This window comes from Pseudophryne corroboree, chromosome 8 (assembly GCF_028390025.1).
Source record: "Pseudophryne corroboree isolate aPseCor3 chromosome 8, aPseCor3.hap2, whole genome shotgun sequence".
Lineage (NCBI taxonomy): Eukaryota > Metazoa > Chordata > Amphibia > Anura > Myobatrachidae > Pseudophryne > Pseudophryne corroboree.
The window spans coordinates 202,797,735-202,814,289 of record NC_086451.1 but is presented as its reverse complement, the minus strand read 5'-3'; the positions used below and the strand labels follow the sequence as shown (position 1 = coordinate 202,814,289).

The following is a 16,555-nucleotide window of genomic DNA, read 5'->3' as shown; positions in this document are numbered from 1 at the left end:
AGGCCGTTGTATACGGCTCATAGCTCCAGGATGTTTATCAGAAAAAGGGATTCCTGACTTGACCATCTTCCTTGGAAGGTTTCTCTTTGAGCGACTGCTCCCCAACCTCTTAGACTTGCATCCATGGTTAGAAGGATCCAGTCCTGAACCCCGAACCTTCGGCCCTCCAGAAGGTGAGGTAGTTGCAGCCACAAGAGGAGCGAAATCCTTGCTTTCGGCGACAGACGTATCCTCCAAGAGATCTAGTTGAAAAGATCGAGCATGAAACCTTCCGTACTGCAGAGCCTTGTAGGAGGCAACCATCTTCCCCAGAAGGCGGATGCACTAATGACCCGATACCCGGGCCGGCTTCAAGACATCCCGGACCATTGTCTAAATCACCAACGCTTTCTCCACCGTTAGAAAAACCCACTGCACCTCCGTGTCGAGGCTCATCCCCAGGAAAGACAGCCTCCTTGTCGGCTCGAGATGAGACTTTGGAAGGTTCAGGATTCAACCGTGCTCCTTGAGCAGATGTGTCATGAGAGCAATGGATCTTAACAACTTCTCCCTGTATTATGCCCATCAGCAGGTCGTCCAGATATGGAATTATGTTCACCCCCTGCTTGCGGGGGAGAACCATCATCTCTGCCATCACTTTGGTGAAGATCCTCGGTGCTGTGGAGAGACCGAATGGCAGTGCCTGAAATTGATAGTGATCGTCTAACAGTGCAAACCTGAGATAAGCCTGATGCGGTGACCAAATGGGAATGTGGAGGTACGCATCCTTGATGTCCAGGGACACCAGGAACACCCCCTCCGTCAGTCCTGAGATAACCGCTCACAGAGACTCCATTTTGAATTTGAAGTCCCTGAGATAAGGGTTCAATGATTTCAAGGTCAGAATTGGCCTGACTGAACCATCCGGCTTCGGTACCACAAAAAAGGTTCGAATAGTAACCTTTGTTCAACTGATGAGGTGGAACTGGAACAATGACCTTCGACAATACCAATTTTCGGATAGCATCCAGTAAAATAGCTCTGTCTGCCGGCAAAGACGGCAAGCCTGATTTGAAGAATCGGTGAGGTGGGAGAGTTTGAAACTCCAGCCTGTACCCCCGGGACACAATATCTTGTATCCAGGGATCCAGGCCGGACGACACTCAGACGTGGCTGAAATGCCGGAGTCTCGCTCCCACCTGACCTACTTCCAGGCTGTGTGGTCCACTGTCATGATGAGGACTTTGAGGCACCAGAAGCAGGCTTTTTGGATTTTGCACGACCACCTCTAAAGAAGGTGTTGGAGGGCTTGTTCTTTCTAGTCCTAGTGGGCCGAAAGGACTGTGACGTGTTGGGAGAAAAAGGCTTCTTCGTAGCCGGTGCAGCTGAGGGGAGAAAAGGAGACTTACCTGCTGTAGCTGTGGCAATCCACGCATCCAGCACCTCCCCAAACAGAGCCTGTCCTGTCTAGGGTAGGCTCTCCACACTCTTCCTGGATTCCGCATCCGCAGACCATTGGCGCAGACAGAGACCCCTGCGAGCCGAGACGTACATGGAGGAGATCCCCACTGCCATGGAACCCAGATCCTTCATGGATTCCACCAGAAACCCTGCAGAATCCTGTATGTTACGTAAAAACAAATCAACGTCACCTTTATCCATCGTAGTCAAGTCTACCTGCAGAGTGATTGACCACTTTGCTATTGCTTTTGAAATCCATGCACAGGCAATAGTAGGCCGCAGTATCGCCCCTAAAGACGTGTATATGGATTTGAGTGTAGCATCCACCTTGCGATCCGCCGGATTTTTCAACGCGATAGATCCTGGGACAGACAAAACCACTTGCTTTGACAGCCTGGAAACAGAGGCGTCAACTATAGGCGGGGACTCCCATTTTTTTCTATCGTCCTCCGGGAAGGGAAAGCAAAAAGAACCCTTTTAAGGATCTGGAATTTTTTCTCTGGGTTTTCCCAGGCCTTTTCAAAAATGGCATTTAATTCCTTAGAAGCAGGCAAGGTGAGAAGGGCTTTCTTACAATCTGTGAAAAAAGCCTCCTCAACCTGCTCAGGAGGTGTGTCAGAAATATTTAACACATCCCGCATGGCCTCAATCATCAACTGCACCCCCTTAGCAAGTGATGCCATCCCCCTTGACACAACCCCATCACCGTCTGCTGTGGCAGAATCGGTATCCGTGTCATCCTGTGTAATTTGGGCAAGAGCACGTTTGTGAGAATGTACCACAGGAGGCCCCGGGGGAGCAGTATTGGACCATACTGCCATAGAGGACTGCAATACCTGAGTTGCATGCTCAGTCCTTGCAACCCTTTCAGAAATCTGAGAAATAGCCCCCCTAAGAGAGGCTAACCACTCCGGTTCCCTAACCGGGATCTGCGCTACAACAGTGCAATCCTGATTACATGGGATGGGATCTTCCTGAGAAGATATATCCTCTGCAGCATATGAGACAGAGTCTCTAGACATAGTTGCTTGCACACCCCACATACACACAGGGTACAGGGCAGACAGAGTTTCTCCCCCAAGAATGGCAGAGACACACAGAGATTGGAGCCAACCCACACACAGCGCTATACAGGTATAAGGAGACCCTTAACCAGCGCTGACTGTGTCCTTTAATAGGTGACACAGTCTATACACAGCCTCCCCTCCCTTCTACAACCCCCTGGTACCGTACAGATAGCTGGAGTTGCTCTGGAGGGACTGCTCTTCACAGGCAGCGTGTCTGCAGGTAGGAAAAATAGGATTTTAATAGCTACTGGTAAATCCTTTTCTCCTAGTCCGTAGAGGATGCTGGGGACTCCAAAAGGACCATGGGGTATAGACGGGATCCCCAGGAGCTTGGGCACACTAAAAAGACTTTGACTGGGTGTGAACTGGCTCCTCCCTCTATGCCCCTCCTCCAGACCTCAGTTATAGAAACTGTGCCCAGGAGAGACGGACATTTAGAGGAAAGGATTTTTGTTTAAACTAAGGGCGAGAAACATACAGCCCACACCACAAACATACCGTACAACTGGACAACAGTAACCAGATAACAGTATGAATTAACAACAGCAACAAGCTGAATATAACTAATACACAATCCACGTGTAAACAAATATAACCAGTAACAATACTACTGCAAGTAACAGTCCGCACTGGGATGGGCACCCAGCATCCTCTACGGACTAGGAGAAAAGGATTTACCGGTAGGTATTAAAATCCTATTTTCTCTTACGTCCTAAAGGATGCTGGGGACTCCAAAAGGACCATGGGGTCTATACCAAAGCTCCAGAACGGGCGGGAGAGTGCGGACGACTCTGCAGCACCGATTGAGCAAACATGAGGTCCTCATCAGCCAGGGTATCAAACTTGTAAAACTTAGCAAAGGTGTTTGAACCCGACTACGTAGCTGCTCGGCAAAGCTGAAGTGCCGAGACTCCTCGGGCAGCCGCCCAAGAAGAGCCCACTTTTCTGGTAGAATGGGCCTTTACTGACTTCGGCAACGGTATCCCAGCCGAAGCTTGCTGAATCGTATTACAAATCCAGCGAGCAATAGTTTGCTTAGAAGCAGGATTTCCAATCTTGTTGGAAGCATACAGGCAGCACAATAGGTTGGTTAATGTGAAACGAAGAAACCACCTTCGGCAGAAATTGTTGACGAGTCCTCAATTCCGCTCTATCCGAATGGAAGATCAAATAAGGGCTCTTGTGAGACAAGGCCGCCAACTCTGACACTCGCCTGGCAGACACCAGAGCCAAAAGCATGACCACTTTCCAAGTGAGAAACTTTAACTCAACCTTACGCAAAGGTTCAAACCAGTGAAACATAAGGAACTGCAACACCACTTCAAGATCCCACGGCACCACCGGCGGCACGAATGGAGGATGTATATGCAGTACTCCCTTCACAAAAGTCTGAACCTCTGGAAGGACGGCCAATTCTTTCTGAAAGAAAATAGATAAAGCCGAAATCTGCACTTTGATGGAACCCAATTTCAGGCCTGCATCAATGCCTGCCTGCAAAAAATGGAATAACCGACCCAAGTGAAACTCCTCCGCAGGAGCTGCTTTGGTTTCACACCACGAAACATACTTTCTCCAAATACGGTGATAATGTTTCGCCGTAACCTCCTTCCTAGCTTTAAGGAGAGTGGGGATGACCTCCCCGGGAATACCTTTCCGAGCTAAGATTTGGCGCTCAACTTCCACGCCGTCAAACGCAGCCGCGGTAAGTCCGGAAACACGCAGGGACCCTGCAGTAACAGGTCCTCTCTTAGAGGAAGCGGCCAGGGATCTTCCACTAGTAATTCTTTAAGATCCGGATACCAGGCCCTCCGTAACCAATCTGGAACGACGAGTATCGCCTGAACCCTTGTTCGTCGAACAAAGCACCTTTGGAATGAGAGGAAGCGGAGGGAACACACACACCGACTGAAACACCCACGGAGTCACCAGGGCGTCCACTGCACTGGCTTGGGGGTCCCGTGACATGGAACAATACCTCGGAAGCTTCTTGTTGAGGCGAGACGCCATCATGTCTATCAGAGGAATTCCCCAACGCCTTGTCACTTCTGCAAATACCTCTTGATGAAGAGCCCACTCTCCCGGATTGAGATCGTGTCTGCTGAGGAAGTCTGCTTCCCAGTTGTCCACGCCCGGGAGGAAGACTGCTGACAGGCCGCTCACGTGCTGTTCCGCCCAGCGAAGGATTCTTGTGGCCTCCGCCATAGCCGCCCTGCTCCTTGTTCCGCCTTGGCGGTTTACGTACGCCACCGCTGTTATGTTGTCCGACTGGATCAGGATAGGAAGACCCTGAAGAAGGTTCTTCGCTTGCAGCAGGCCGTTGTAAATGACTCTTAACTTGAGAACATTTATGTGGAGTTTCTTCCTTGCGTGACTGCGCCCCAGCCTCGGAGACTTGCATCTGTTGTCAGCAGGACCCAGTCCTGGATTCTGAATCGGCATCCCTCTAGAAGGTGAGAGCTTTGCAGACACCACAGGCGAGAAATCCTGGCCCTGGAAGATAGACTTATTTTCTGGTGCATGTGCAGGTGAGACCCAGACCATTTGTTCAGCAGATCCCACTGAAACACCCGGGCATGAAACCTGCCAAACGGAATGGCTTCGTAAGCCGCAACCATCTTCCCTAGAACCCGAGTGCATTGATGAATCGACACACTTGTCGGCCTCGGAAGCTCCCTGACCATTGTCTGGATTTCCAGAGCTTTGTCTTCCGGAAGAAACATTCTCTGTAGCTCTGTGTCTAGAATCATGCCCAGAAAGGGCAGCCGAGTGGCCGGGATCAACTGAGACTTTGGCAAATTGAGAACCCAACCGTGTTGTCGCAGAATTTCTTAACAACTGTTCCTTGGACCTCGCCTTTATCAGGAGATCGTCCGAGTATGGGATAATTGTAACGCCTTGTTTGCGAAGGATAACCATAATTTCTGCCATGACCTTGGTGAAAGCCCTCGGGGCCGTGGAAAGCCCAAACGGCAACGTCTGAAATTGGTAATGACAATCCTGCACCGCAAATCTCAGGAAGGCCTGATGCGGAGGATATATCGGGATGTGTAAGTAGGCATCTTTTATGTCGACTGACGCCATAAAATCCCCCCCTTCGAGGCTGGAGATCACAGCTCGAAGAGATTCCATCTTGAACTTGAAAATTTTCAAGTATGGATTGAGGGATTTTAGGTTCAGAATCGGTCTGACCGAACCGTCCGGCTTCGGTACAACAAAGAGGCTCGAATAGAACCCTTCCCCCTGTTGGGACGGGGGAACGGGAACAATGACCCTCTGTTGACACAACTTTTGTATCGCAGCAATTACCACGTCTCTTTCCGGAAGAGACACTGGCAAGGCCGAAATGAAAAAACGGTGAGGGGGCATCTCCTGAAACTCCAGCTTGTACCCCTGAGACACTATGTCTAAGACCCAAGGATCCAGGGCTGAATGAACCCAGACCTGACTGAAGATCCGGAGACTGCCCTCCACCTGCCCGGACTCCCTCAGGGGAGCCCCAGCGTCATGCGGTGGACTTGGTAGAGGCGGGAGAGGACTTTTGGTCCTGGGCGCCTGCAGGACTTCTTTCCCCTTCCTCTACCCTTTGAAGTGAGGAAGGACGAGCCTTTACCTCGTTTGTATTTATTAGGTCGAAAGGACTGCATCTGTTGATGGGGTGCCTTTTTTGTTGTTGTGTGGGAACATAAGGAAGAAAAGATGACTTACCCGCAGTAGCGGTAGACACCAGGTCAACCAGGCCGTCACCAAACAAGACTCTACCTTTGAAGAGGAGAGCTTCCATAGCTTTCTTGGAGTTGGCATCAGCATTCCATTGATGGATCCACAGCGCCCTCCTGGCCGAGACCGCCATGGTATTGGCTCTTGATCCCAAGAGGCCAACATCCCTCGCCGCATCCTTTAGGTAATCTGCAGCGTCCTTGATAAAACCAAGAGTCAAAAGAATATTTTCTTTATCAAGGGTATCCATATCAGAAGCTAAATTATCAACCCATTTAGCAATAGCACTACTCACCCATACCGATGCCACAGCAGGTCTGAGCAATGCACCCATATTAACAAAAATGGCCTTCAAAGACGTTTCCAGCTTGCGATCCACCGGATCCTTGAAAGCAGCCGTGTCAGGGGACGGAAGCGCCACCTTCTTGGACAAAAGGGATAGAGCCTTGTCGACATTCGGAGACGACTACCATTTTTCACTGTCATCAGAGGGGAAAGGATACGCCATAAAAATTCTCTTGGGAATCTGCCACCTCCTGTCTGGTGACTTCCAAGCTTTTTCACAAAGAGCATTCATTTCATGAGAGGGGGGAAACTTCACCTCAGGTTTTTTCCCGTTAAATAGGCAAATCCTTGTTTCCTGAACCGTAGGTTTGTCAGAAATATGTAAAACATATTTAATAGCCACAATCATGTACTGAATACTCTTAACTACCCTTGGTGTAAAGTAGCCTCATTAAACTCGACATCGAAAATCTGAGTCCGTGTCGGCATCTGTATCTACCATCTGAGTAAATGAACGATTTTGAGACCCTGAGGGGGTTTGCACCTGAGAGAAAGCATCCTCCATGTATTTTCTCCATGTCTGTGTCTGAGAATCAGATTTATCCAACCTCTTAGACAACAAAGCAACATTAGCATTAAGTGTACTCAACATAGCAACCCAATCAGTAGTCGAGTGAGGTGGGTGACGGCGCGGCTCCGGGAACAAGCAGCTAGGCGAACCAAGTGATCGAACCCTCTGGAGCTAATGGTGTCCAGTAGCCTAAGAAGCAGAGCCCTTAACTAAGCAGAAGTAGGTCTGACTTCTCTCCCCTCAGTCCCACGATGCAGGGAGTCTGTAGCCAGCAGGTCTCCCTGAAAATAAAAAAACCTAACAAAAGTCTTTCCAGAGAAACCCAGGAGAGCTCCCCTAGTGTGTGTCCAGACACTCCTGGGCACAAAGTCTAACTGAGGTCTGGAGGAGGGGCATAGAGGGAGGAGCCAGTTCACACCCAGTCAAAGTCCTTTTAGTGTGCCCAAGCTCCTGCGGATTCCGTCTATACCCCATGGTCCTTTTGGAGTACCCAGCATCCTCTAAGACGTAAGAGAAATGGCGATGAACGCTGCTGGGTCCGCTCTGAGGAGAAGCTCTGCCCCCTTAATGGCGCTGTCTTTCCGCTCTTCCAAGATTATACTGGCCTGAGGATTTTCTGCTGGCTGAGATCCAAGGACCCCGACAGGCTTTCTGGTCAGTGTAGGGTTAAGGCACCGGCTCAGGGCACCCCTCAAAGCGCCGCACTATGTACCGCTGAGCCCCTGGAGCACTGTCAGTACTGCACTCCCTACCCTGTAGCCGCCATCTTCACATCAGCTCCCCTGCTTGCCAGGGAGCCGATGACTCACTCGCCACACTTCAGCTCTGCAAGACGGTGGTGGCATGCTGCCGGGGTGAGCATTCCCCTGCGGCGGGGAGCGATCTATCCCCTCTGGGGCTCAGTGTCCAGTCAGTGGAGACAGTGGCTCAGACCTCGCAGGGCGGACACTGCTCCCCCCCTCAGTCCCTCAATGCAGGGAGGCTGTTGCCAGCAGCCTCCCTGTAAAAAAAAAACTTTTACTAAAGAAGCTCTGTAGAGCTCCCCTAGCTGTGACCGGCGCCTCCGGGCACATTTTCTAAACTGAGTCTGGTAGGAGGGGCATAGAGGGAGAAGCCAGCCCACACTGTTAAACTCTTAAAGTGCCAATGGCTCCTGGTAGACCAGTCTATACCCCATGGTACTAATATGGACCCCAGCATCCTCTAGGACGTAAGAGAAAATTAAAGTTATTTGTCTGGTCTGTCTGTTGATCTAATGCAGAAATATAACCTGTAATAGTGATAGGTTTTCAGAGAGAATTGAAGATATTTGAAGTCTGTGTAAGATAAAAGTATTTACCTTCATCTATTTTGGTACAGATTACTACAGTTGATCCCACAAGCTCATTGGAACAGCCATCACACAGAATCGCATCCAGTTTGTGGCTCAGACGTCTGTAAAAAATTACAAGAGGAATGACTGTACAGTGCATTAGACATGATAGAATATACTGGCAGATTGTCTCTCTTATCAATACTTATAATAAAACTGTGAGGGTTGTATCTGTACATAGCAATTTTTTTTTTGAGAAATCTACTTCTAGGGACTGTTTATGAACTAGGGAGATGAAAAAAAAACAGATTTTTTTTTTTCCGCCATCACACAAAAACTACTGGATGAATTTGGATAGTGCCGTCACTATTGTATACTATAGCTTAGTGACTTAAAAAGATACTGATATGACAGGGAGAGGAGCAAAGGAAAAAAAATGCTTGGCACTCGGCGCGTGCAGTGTGCAGGCTACTCAAGTCCAAAATGAATGTATGTGTGTATATATATATATATATATATATATATATATATATATATATATACACACACACATATATATATATATATATATATATATATATATATACACATATACATATATACATATAAATTGCACACCCTGAAAAATGCCCAGGTTACAAGGACAAATACTCAGGGCTGCAGATGTAGATCTCAGGACCAGCTGCTCCTCCCATGAGCAGCTTTATGTGGCTTGCCCACAAGTTAGTAGGGGTGTAGTATGTTATGCCGGCGCTTGGGACCCCGGCACCCAGCATCCCGGCGCCGGGATCCCGACCGCCATCATGTAGACAGGGGGGTGAGCGTAAAAGAGCCCCTTGCGGGCTCGTGGCAGGCGACGCTATTTATTCTCCCTCCAGGGTTGCCATGGACACCCCAAGAGGGAGAATAGTTGTCGGTATGCCGGCTGTCGGGTTTCCGGCATTGTATGGTGAACGCCGAGATCCCAACAGGCAGCATATCAAATGTCTCCTGTTTGTAGCCCCAAGCATCTTTTTATGTTAATCCCTGATGGAAAAACTACAAATATTGGACCTAATTCAGATATTTTTCTCTAATGGGCAAAACCATGTGCAGTGCAGGTGGGGCAGATATAACATGTGCAGAGAGAGTTAGAATTGGGTGGGGTGTGTTCAAACGAAAATTTAAATTGCAGTGTAAAAATAAAGAAGCCAGTATTTACCCTGCACAGAAACAAAATAACCCACCCAAATCTAACTCTCTCTACACATGTTATATCTTCCCCACCTGCACTGCACATGGTTTTGCCCATTAGAGAAAGATTTTGCTTTTGTGATCAGGTCTGAATTAGCCCCATAGTTTACAAAGAAAAGTTGTGATCAATGTGTACAATATATATTGTGGCAGGAGAGGTACTTTGCCACCTGTAAGCTACACACAGGGTCCTGGAGGTGGATGGGAAGTGTGGATGGACCAGGTTCCCATCCATTTGGCCCAGACCAGGTCTTATAGGCTTCTTAGCCCAAGAAGCTGCTTCATCAGCCAGCACCTGGGTGCTGGGTTTAAAGCAGAGTCTCTCCCATGAGTCAGGGCTCCTGAAGGCAGTTAGTGTCCAGGTGATAGGCCTGCTAGGGACAGTGGGATCTGGAAGACTGGGGCACTAGTGTCAGGATGTCAGGACCTGAAGGGTTCCTTATTTAGTAGTAAGAGGGAATGAGGCAGGGCCTAACCTCCCTGGTAGTTTATACTAAAGACAGTGATCTTTGTTTTATGTATATCTTTGTTTTGAGCTACCTTAATAAAAGGTATTTGTTGTTTTTGCACAAGCCTAGAGTCGGTCGTTGGTGGAATTTTTGTAGCAGAGTGCATTCTAGCAAGACTCCTGTTACAAATGGCGCCCAATGTGGGGCCCTTCTGCTAGTCATGTCACACGTGGCAGAGGACCCAACAGCCGCAAGGTAGCGGCACACATACCAGCGAACTCAAGACCAAACTGAACTCGTGGGCATCAGTACCAGACCAAGGATGTTGTGAGTAGTGGTTAAACCCAACCCCACGGGGCTAAAATAATGATATGTTTTGTTTAAACTGAATGTGTTTGATTTTGGTGCAAAGGTTTGCATTGGCAGCAAAGAGGTTAAACAGGGTGCATGGCCTGTTCTGTCTTATATGCTTTGCACCATTCATTGAAAGTAGCTGTGCTGATTTACTCTAAGGGGTTGCAAGCAGCTGATAATTTATGACTGAATTTATTTTCCAAGCTTATTTTTACCTGTGCCTGCAAAATCTGGTAATGGGAGTCTGGTGTCCCTGTTAATTAGCTCTTTAAGACCAATCAAGCAAAGTTGAAACCTTTTATAAATGTGGTTCTACTTAAATAGAGAAATTTTGTGGCACTATGTGTCCCAGCAATCCCTGAGTTCTAGTTTTAAGAGCCTGAAGGGAGAAATTATTTATTTGCACTACCAGTGTAAGGTATTTGGGACCACTATGTACATGCTACATTTCAGTGCTTTGCTAAAAGCTTAATCTGTGCTAAAAAGAAAAAAGGACTTTTTATTTACCCTTTCACTTACAGTTTTCAAAGGTAACGGTGAATAAAGATTTTCAGATATACAGCATATTCTGAAGTGTCTCTTCAAATGGATAACAAAAAGAGAATTCATGCTACAAAAACAAAAGGGGTGACAGCTCTAACACTTCAGTTCAGGAACTTATGTGACCCTATTAAAGCTCCACAGTTGGAGAGGGAAGTGGAGAGATTTTTGGAGAGTAATCCAGATCTTGGGGAAGATTTTATCATGGAACCTTTTTTTGGTGTCACACGATAAGTGACCTTGAAAGCAATGTCCAATGAAAGGACCAGGAGCTAGAAGAGCTTAAGGAAAAATGTGATTTTCTTCAAGAGCAGGTGAACACAAGTGCCGTAACTAGACATTTTAGTGCTGTGTGCAAGAAACGGCATTGGTGCCCCCCCCCCACACACACACACACACACACACATGCAAGATAGGGGCAGTGCGAGCCGTAGGTTTGCAAAAAATATATAGGGGCGTGGCTTCATTGGGAAGGGGCGTGGCCACAAAATAATACCAATTCATACTACAGTGCACAGTAGTCTCCATTATTCAAATTATGCTGCACAGTAGCGCCACTACACCAGGTAGAGCCCCTTTTACACATTACAGCAGACAGTCCCCCTTTTTACACATTACGGCAGACATCGTCCCCCTTTTTACACATTACAGCAGACAGCGTCCCCTTATTTTACACATTACGGCAGACAGCGACCCCCTTTTTTACACATTACGGCAGACAGCGTCCCCTTTTTACACATTACGGCAGACAGCGTCCCCTTTTTTACACATTACGGCAGACAGCGTCCCCCTTTTTTACACATTACAGCAGACAGCGTCCCCTTTTTACACATTACGGCAGAAAGCATCCCATTTTTACACAGTACGGCAGACAGCGTCCCCCTTTTTACACATCACGGCAGACAGCGTCCCTTTTTTACACATTACAGCAGACAGCGTCCCCCTTTTTACACATTACGGCAGACAGTGTCCTCCTTTTTACACATTGCGGCAGCCAGTCCCCCTTTTTACACATCACGGCAGACAGCGTCCCCCTTTTTACACATTACGGCAGACAGCGTCCCTTTTTTACACATTACGGTAGACAGCGTCCCCCTTTTTACACATTGCAGCAGCCAGTCCCCCTTTTTACACATTACGGCAGACATCGTCCCCCTTTTTACACATTGCGGTAGCCAGTCCCCCTTTTTACACATTAATGCAGACAGCGTCCGCCTTTTTACACATTGCAGCAGCCAGTCCCCCTTTTTACACATTACGGCAGACATGCTCCCTTTTTACACATTGCGGCAGCCAGTCCCCCTTTTTACACATTACGGCAGAAGGTGTCCCCCTTTTTTACACATTACAGCAGACAGCGTCCCCTTTTTACACATTACGGCAGACAGCGTCCCCTTTTTTACACAGTACGGCAGACAGCGTCCCCCTTTTTACACATTACGGCAGACAGCGTCCCCTTTTTACACATTACGGCAGACAGCGTCCCCTTTTTACACATTACAGCAGACAACGTCCCCCTTTTTACACATTGCGGTAGCCAGTCCCCCTTTTTACATATTACGGCAGACAGCGTCCCTTTTTAACACATTACGGCAGACAGCGCCACCCTTTTTACACATTGCGCAGCCAGTCCCCCTTTTTACACATTACTGCAGACAGTGTCCCCCTTCTTACACATTGCGGCAGCCAATCCCCCTATTTACACATTACGGCAGACAATGTCCCCCTTTTTACACATTGGGGAAGAAAGAATAGGGAAAGAAAGAGAGAGAGAGAGAGAGAGAGAGAGAGAGAGATACTTACCATCTCCCCGCTGGCAGTCAGGCTCCTCTTGCTGGCAGCTCCCTCGGTGCAGGCACGGTAGAAGGAGGAGGAGGGAGGGGGACTGGAGCCGCAGCAGCGCTATGTAATTGGTAGTAGCGCCGCTGCAGCAGTCCCCTCTCCTTCCATATAGGCTGCCCGGCGCCGCAGTGAATGCTGGGATGGAGGAACCGCATCCCAGCATTCACAGTAGTGCCGGGCAGCCAATACAGAAGGAGAGGGGGCTGCTGCAGCAGCGCTACTACCAATTACATAGCGGTGCTGCGGCTCCAGTCTCCCTCCCTCCAACCTCCTTCTCCACTGCCCGGCGCTGCTCTCTCCTCTCCAGCGCGGCGCACGGCACACAGCAGAGGCGGCATGTAATGAGTCAATTTGACTCATTACATGCCGCTGGCCGTTGCGCCCTCAGGACAACTGCGCTGTGTGCCAGGCACACCTGGCACACACGTAGTTACGGCCCTGGTGAACACCTTTACACAAAATCTGGAGGAGAAGGAATCTCTTTTGACTGACTCTCTGGCCAAATTGGGAAGGAGTAGAGAAGAGATTGCCAAGCTCACAGGCCAGGTGTCAGAGTTGCAGAAAACCTTGGCAAAGGCTAAACCCAGATCTGAAAACTTTGTAGTACATAGCCAAGGATGATTAGAGGAAATCTCCTGTGACCAGACACGATATGGGAGTTTGGTGCTAGCCAATAAGGTTCTGTCGCAAGACTTGGCGGAGCTTCAGAAGGAGGTTTTTAAGCTAAAACCATTGGCTATGCCTAGTTTCAGTTCAGACATAGGCGTAGCTACACCAATTGCTGAAGACGTTATGCCGAAGGTTGGGTCAAAGACATTATCAGCCGAAGTGGAGATGCCATCTTAGGGGGAAATTATGCCAACGGTGGTGCAGGCTGCGGAAGAATGGTACCATACTGTATTGGAACCCAGCTATACTGGATTCCCTGTTCCAGCCAGAAGGAACAGGAAAGTTGAGCCAGAGCTGCCAGTGCCTTAGCCCCGGAAGGCTCCCTGCTATGCCACTAGTAAGGCCATCTTCCTGGAAAGTGGAAATGAGGGCCCTTCTTCAGAGGTAGAGCATTTACAGGCACTAATGTCCATTCAGTTGGTATTGCCGTTCCAGAGCATGGAGGAAGCTGCAGCCATTATTGCGCAGCACACAGAAAATCCACAGGACTTTTTTAAGCAGCAAGAGAGAGCTACATCAGATGGCAGTGTTTTGTTGTTAACCCCTAGGACAGTAGTGAGAAGTTCCTCCGAAGCAGCACCACCTCATTCTCCGGAAAAAGAATGTCGTAGTAGCTTAGGTGAAGAGTGGAACAAAGCCCTGAGTTCAGTAGAACCTGTTCAAGATGAAGCATGGCAGCCACAGGGGCTCACAGAAGATGTGTTTATGGAGACACGAGATGGGGATGTGGGATGCCCGGCTGCTCCTCAGTTGACAGGGAGTGAGGAGGAAGTGGTAATGGAGCTGTGAGAGGTTTACTTGATGTCAAGTGATCATCCACCTCCAAAACAAGAATCCTCTAATATGCTGGATCTGTGGCAGAATGATGAACCCCAGGAATCTACCTGGACAGATGGCAATTTGATGACTACTCAAGAGCCCATCTTAGAGCAGGAAGTCTTATCTGAGCTGGAGATTGCTTCTGTTGAGGTCTTGGAAACCCAGGATCTGGACATCCAGTGCACATGTGAGACTTTCTCTGATGAATCAAAGACAAAGACCGTACCTTTGGCGGTGTCTCGCCCACATGAGCTAGTCATGGCTAAGCTAGTGGCAATACAGGAGTCTACTTCTGAAGTCATCCGGGAACCTGCTTCTGAAGGAGTTCCACTCGTGTATGTGGACGATAATGTGCAAGATTTCGATCTTGGGGTTGTTGCGCCCCGGCATGATCCACCACAGGAGTCTCAAGATCCAATTGCTCAACTGGGACAGTTCATAAAGGACACACTAAGTAAGGAGCAAGAACCTGTCTCAGAGGAATCGGTGCAGAATCCCATTTCTGAGGTTGCTCTACCCAGGGAGAGTTCTCTACATGAGACACGAGAGCTGGAAAACTTGAGGGGAGAGTTCCAAAAGCTGGCCCTAAATAATAGCCAGCTAAAAGAAGTAGTGAAGGAGATTCCTAAACTACGGAGTCGAATAAGAGACCTGGACAAGATACTCAAAATGGGTTATGTGCCGGTCATAGAACAGCAGGAGACAGTGACTAGGGTCAAAGATGGGAGATCGGAGGATGAAGCAGTCACGTTAATGAAGAAAATGTTACCAAAGCTGGAAAGACTGAAGGAAGTACTAAAAGTTCAACAAATGAAAGAACTTTCTGAGACTCGGGACCAATGCCTCACTCTGAGGGAAAGGGTGGGGGCAAAGTTGGAACATGACCTCAGAACAATTAAAGTCAGGGCAGAGAGTAAGTGTTACCGGTGCCAAGAGCTGGGCCATAAAAGGTGGATTGGTCCATTTAGGCCAAGACCAGTGAGGGCCGGGGTGACTACTAGACCCAAACTGAACTTAAAAACCTTCCCCAGTCCAGAGTTGGTTAAGGTCAGGTGTCACAAACACCCAGACAAGAATGAAGCGACTTCCTCAGTAGCCAGTAAATCCGAGCCCGATAAGGGAAACATCCCTAAAGGTGGAAAGGTGAAGAGGAGGGGAAGTTTAGTGGGCAACGAGAAGTTGTCCAATAAAATGACCACTATGCCAAAGTGGAGGGAAAGGGAAGGTGGCACAGTGGAGTTGGTGCCACCAACCTTTAATGGAAATAGATTCCAAGGCCAGTTAAAAGGGCCTCGGACATGTACTTGGGAGAGGAACTTGGGACCCACGTGTATGGGCCCAAGTTATGTCCAAAAGATTTGTCAGCCCAAAATAATTGGCAAAGGTGAAACCTTGCCAATGTCACATGCCGCTTTTCTGAGCCACGAAAAGCTAAGGGAAAGGTTATGTGGCAGGAGAGGTACTTTGCCACCTGTAAGCTACACACAGGGTCCTGGGGGTGGATGGGAAGTGTGGATGGACCAGGTTCCCATCCATTTGGCCCAGACCAGGTCTTATAGGCTTCTTAGCCCAAGAAGCTGCTACATCAGCAAACACCTGGGTGCTGGGTTTAAAGCAGAGTCTCTCCCATGAGTCAGGGCTCCTGAAGGCAGTTAGTGTCCAGGTGATAGGCCTGCTAGGGACAGTGGGATCCGGAGGGCTGGGCCACTAGTGTCAGGATGCCAGGACCTGAAGGGTTCCTTATTTAGTAGTAAGAGGGAGTGAGGCAGAGCCTAACCTCCCTGGTAGTTTATACTAAAGACAGTGATGTTTGTTCTATGTATATCTTTGTTTTGAGCTACCTGAATAAAAGGTATTTTTGTAGCAGAGTGCATTCTAGCAAGACTCCTGTTACAATATATTGATTTTGTGAAATGCTCCCAAAAAAAACATGTTTAACATTTTTTGGGGGTTTCAATCACTTTCAAATATTATAACTTGATAAATACAACAAATAGACCCAAAACATCATGGCTGATTATGGAGCAGTACTTAGGTCAAAATAAGTCAGCTCTGGAGAATGCTGTGTGGAGATGGGGTTATAGCCAGTGACCAAGATGATGACTGGTAGTAAGTAAAAACTGTGTCATTGAAGGAAACTAAACATTACAATATGTAAGAAAATGTAACAGGAGGCTATTATTAGAAAGAGCAGGTCTGAGCAAGTGCAGGTAGTTGCAAAGTAGATTCATGATTTTATAATTATTATTATTATTAT

The 16,555-nt window shown here is 48.2% G+C and overlaps 1 protein-coding gene across 1 annotated transcript in view; it reads right to left on the bottom strand.

Moving 5' to 3' along the window:
- The window catches only part of LOC134947613 (uncharacterized), a 47,232-nt gene that overhangs the window by 3,756 nt on the left and 26,921 nt on the right, over positions 1-16,555 (bottom strand). The window contains exon 10 of the mRNA XM_063935613.1: positions 8,420-8,514. Coding sequence (XP_063791683.1) covers positions 8,420-8,514 — 95 coding nt within the window. The remainder of the gene's footprint in view (positions 1-8,419; positions 8,515-16,555) is intronic.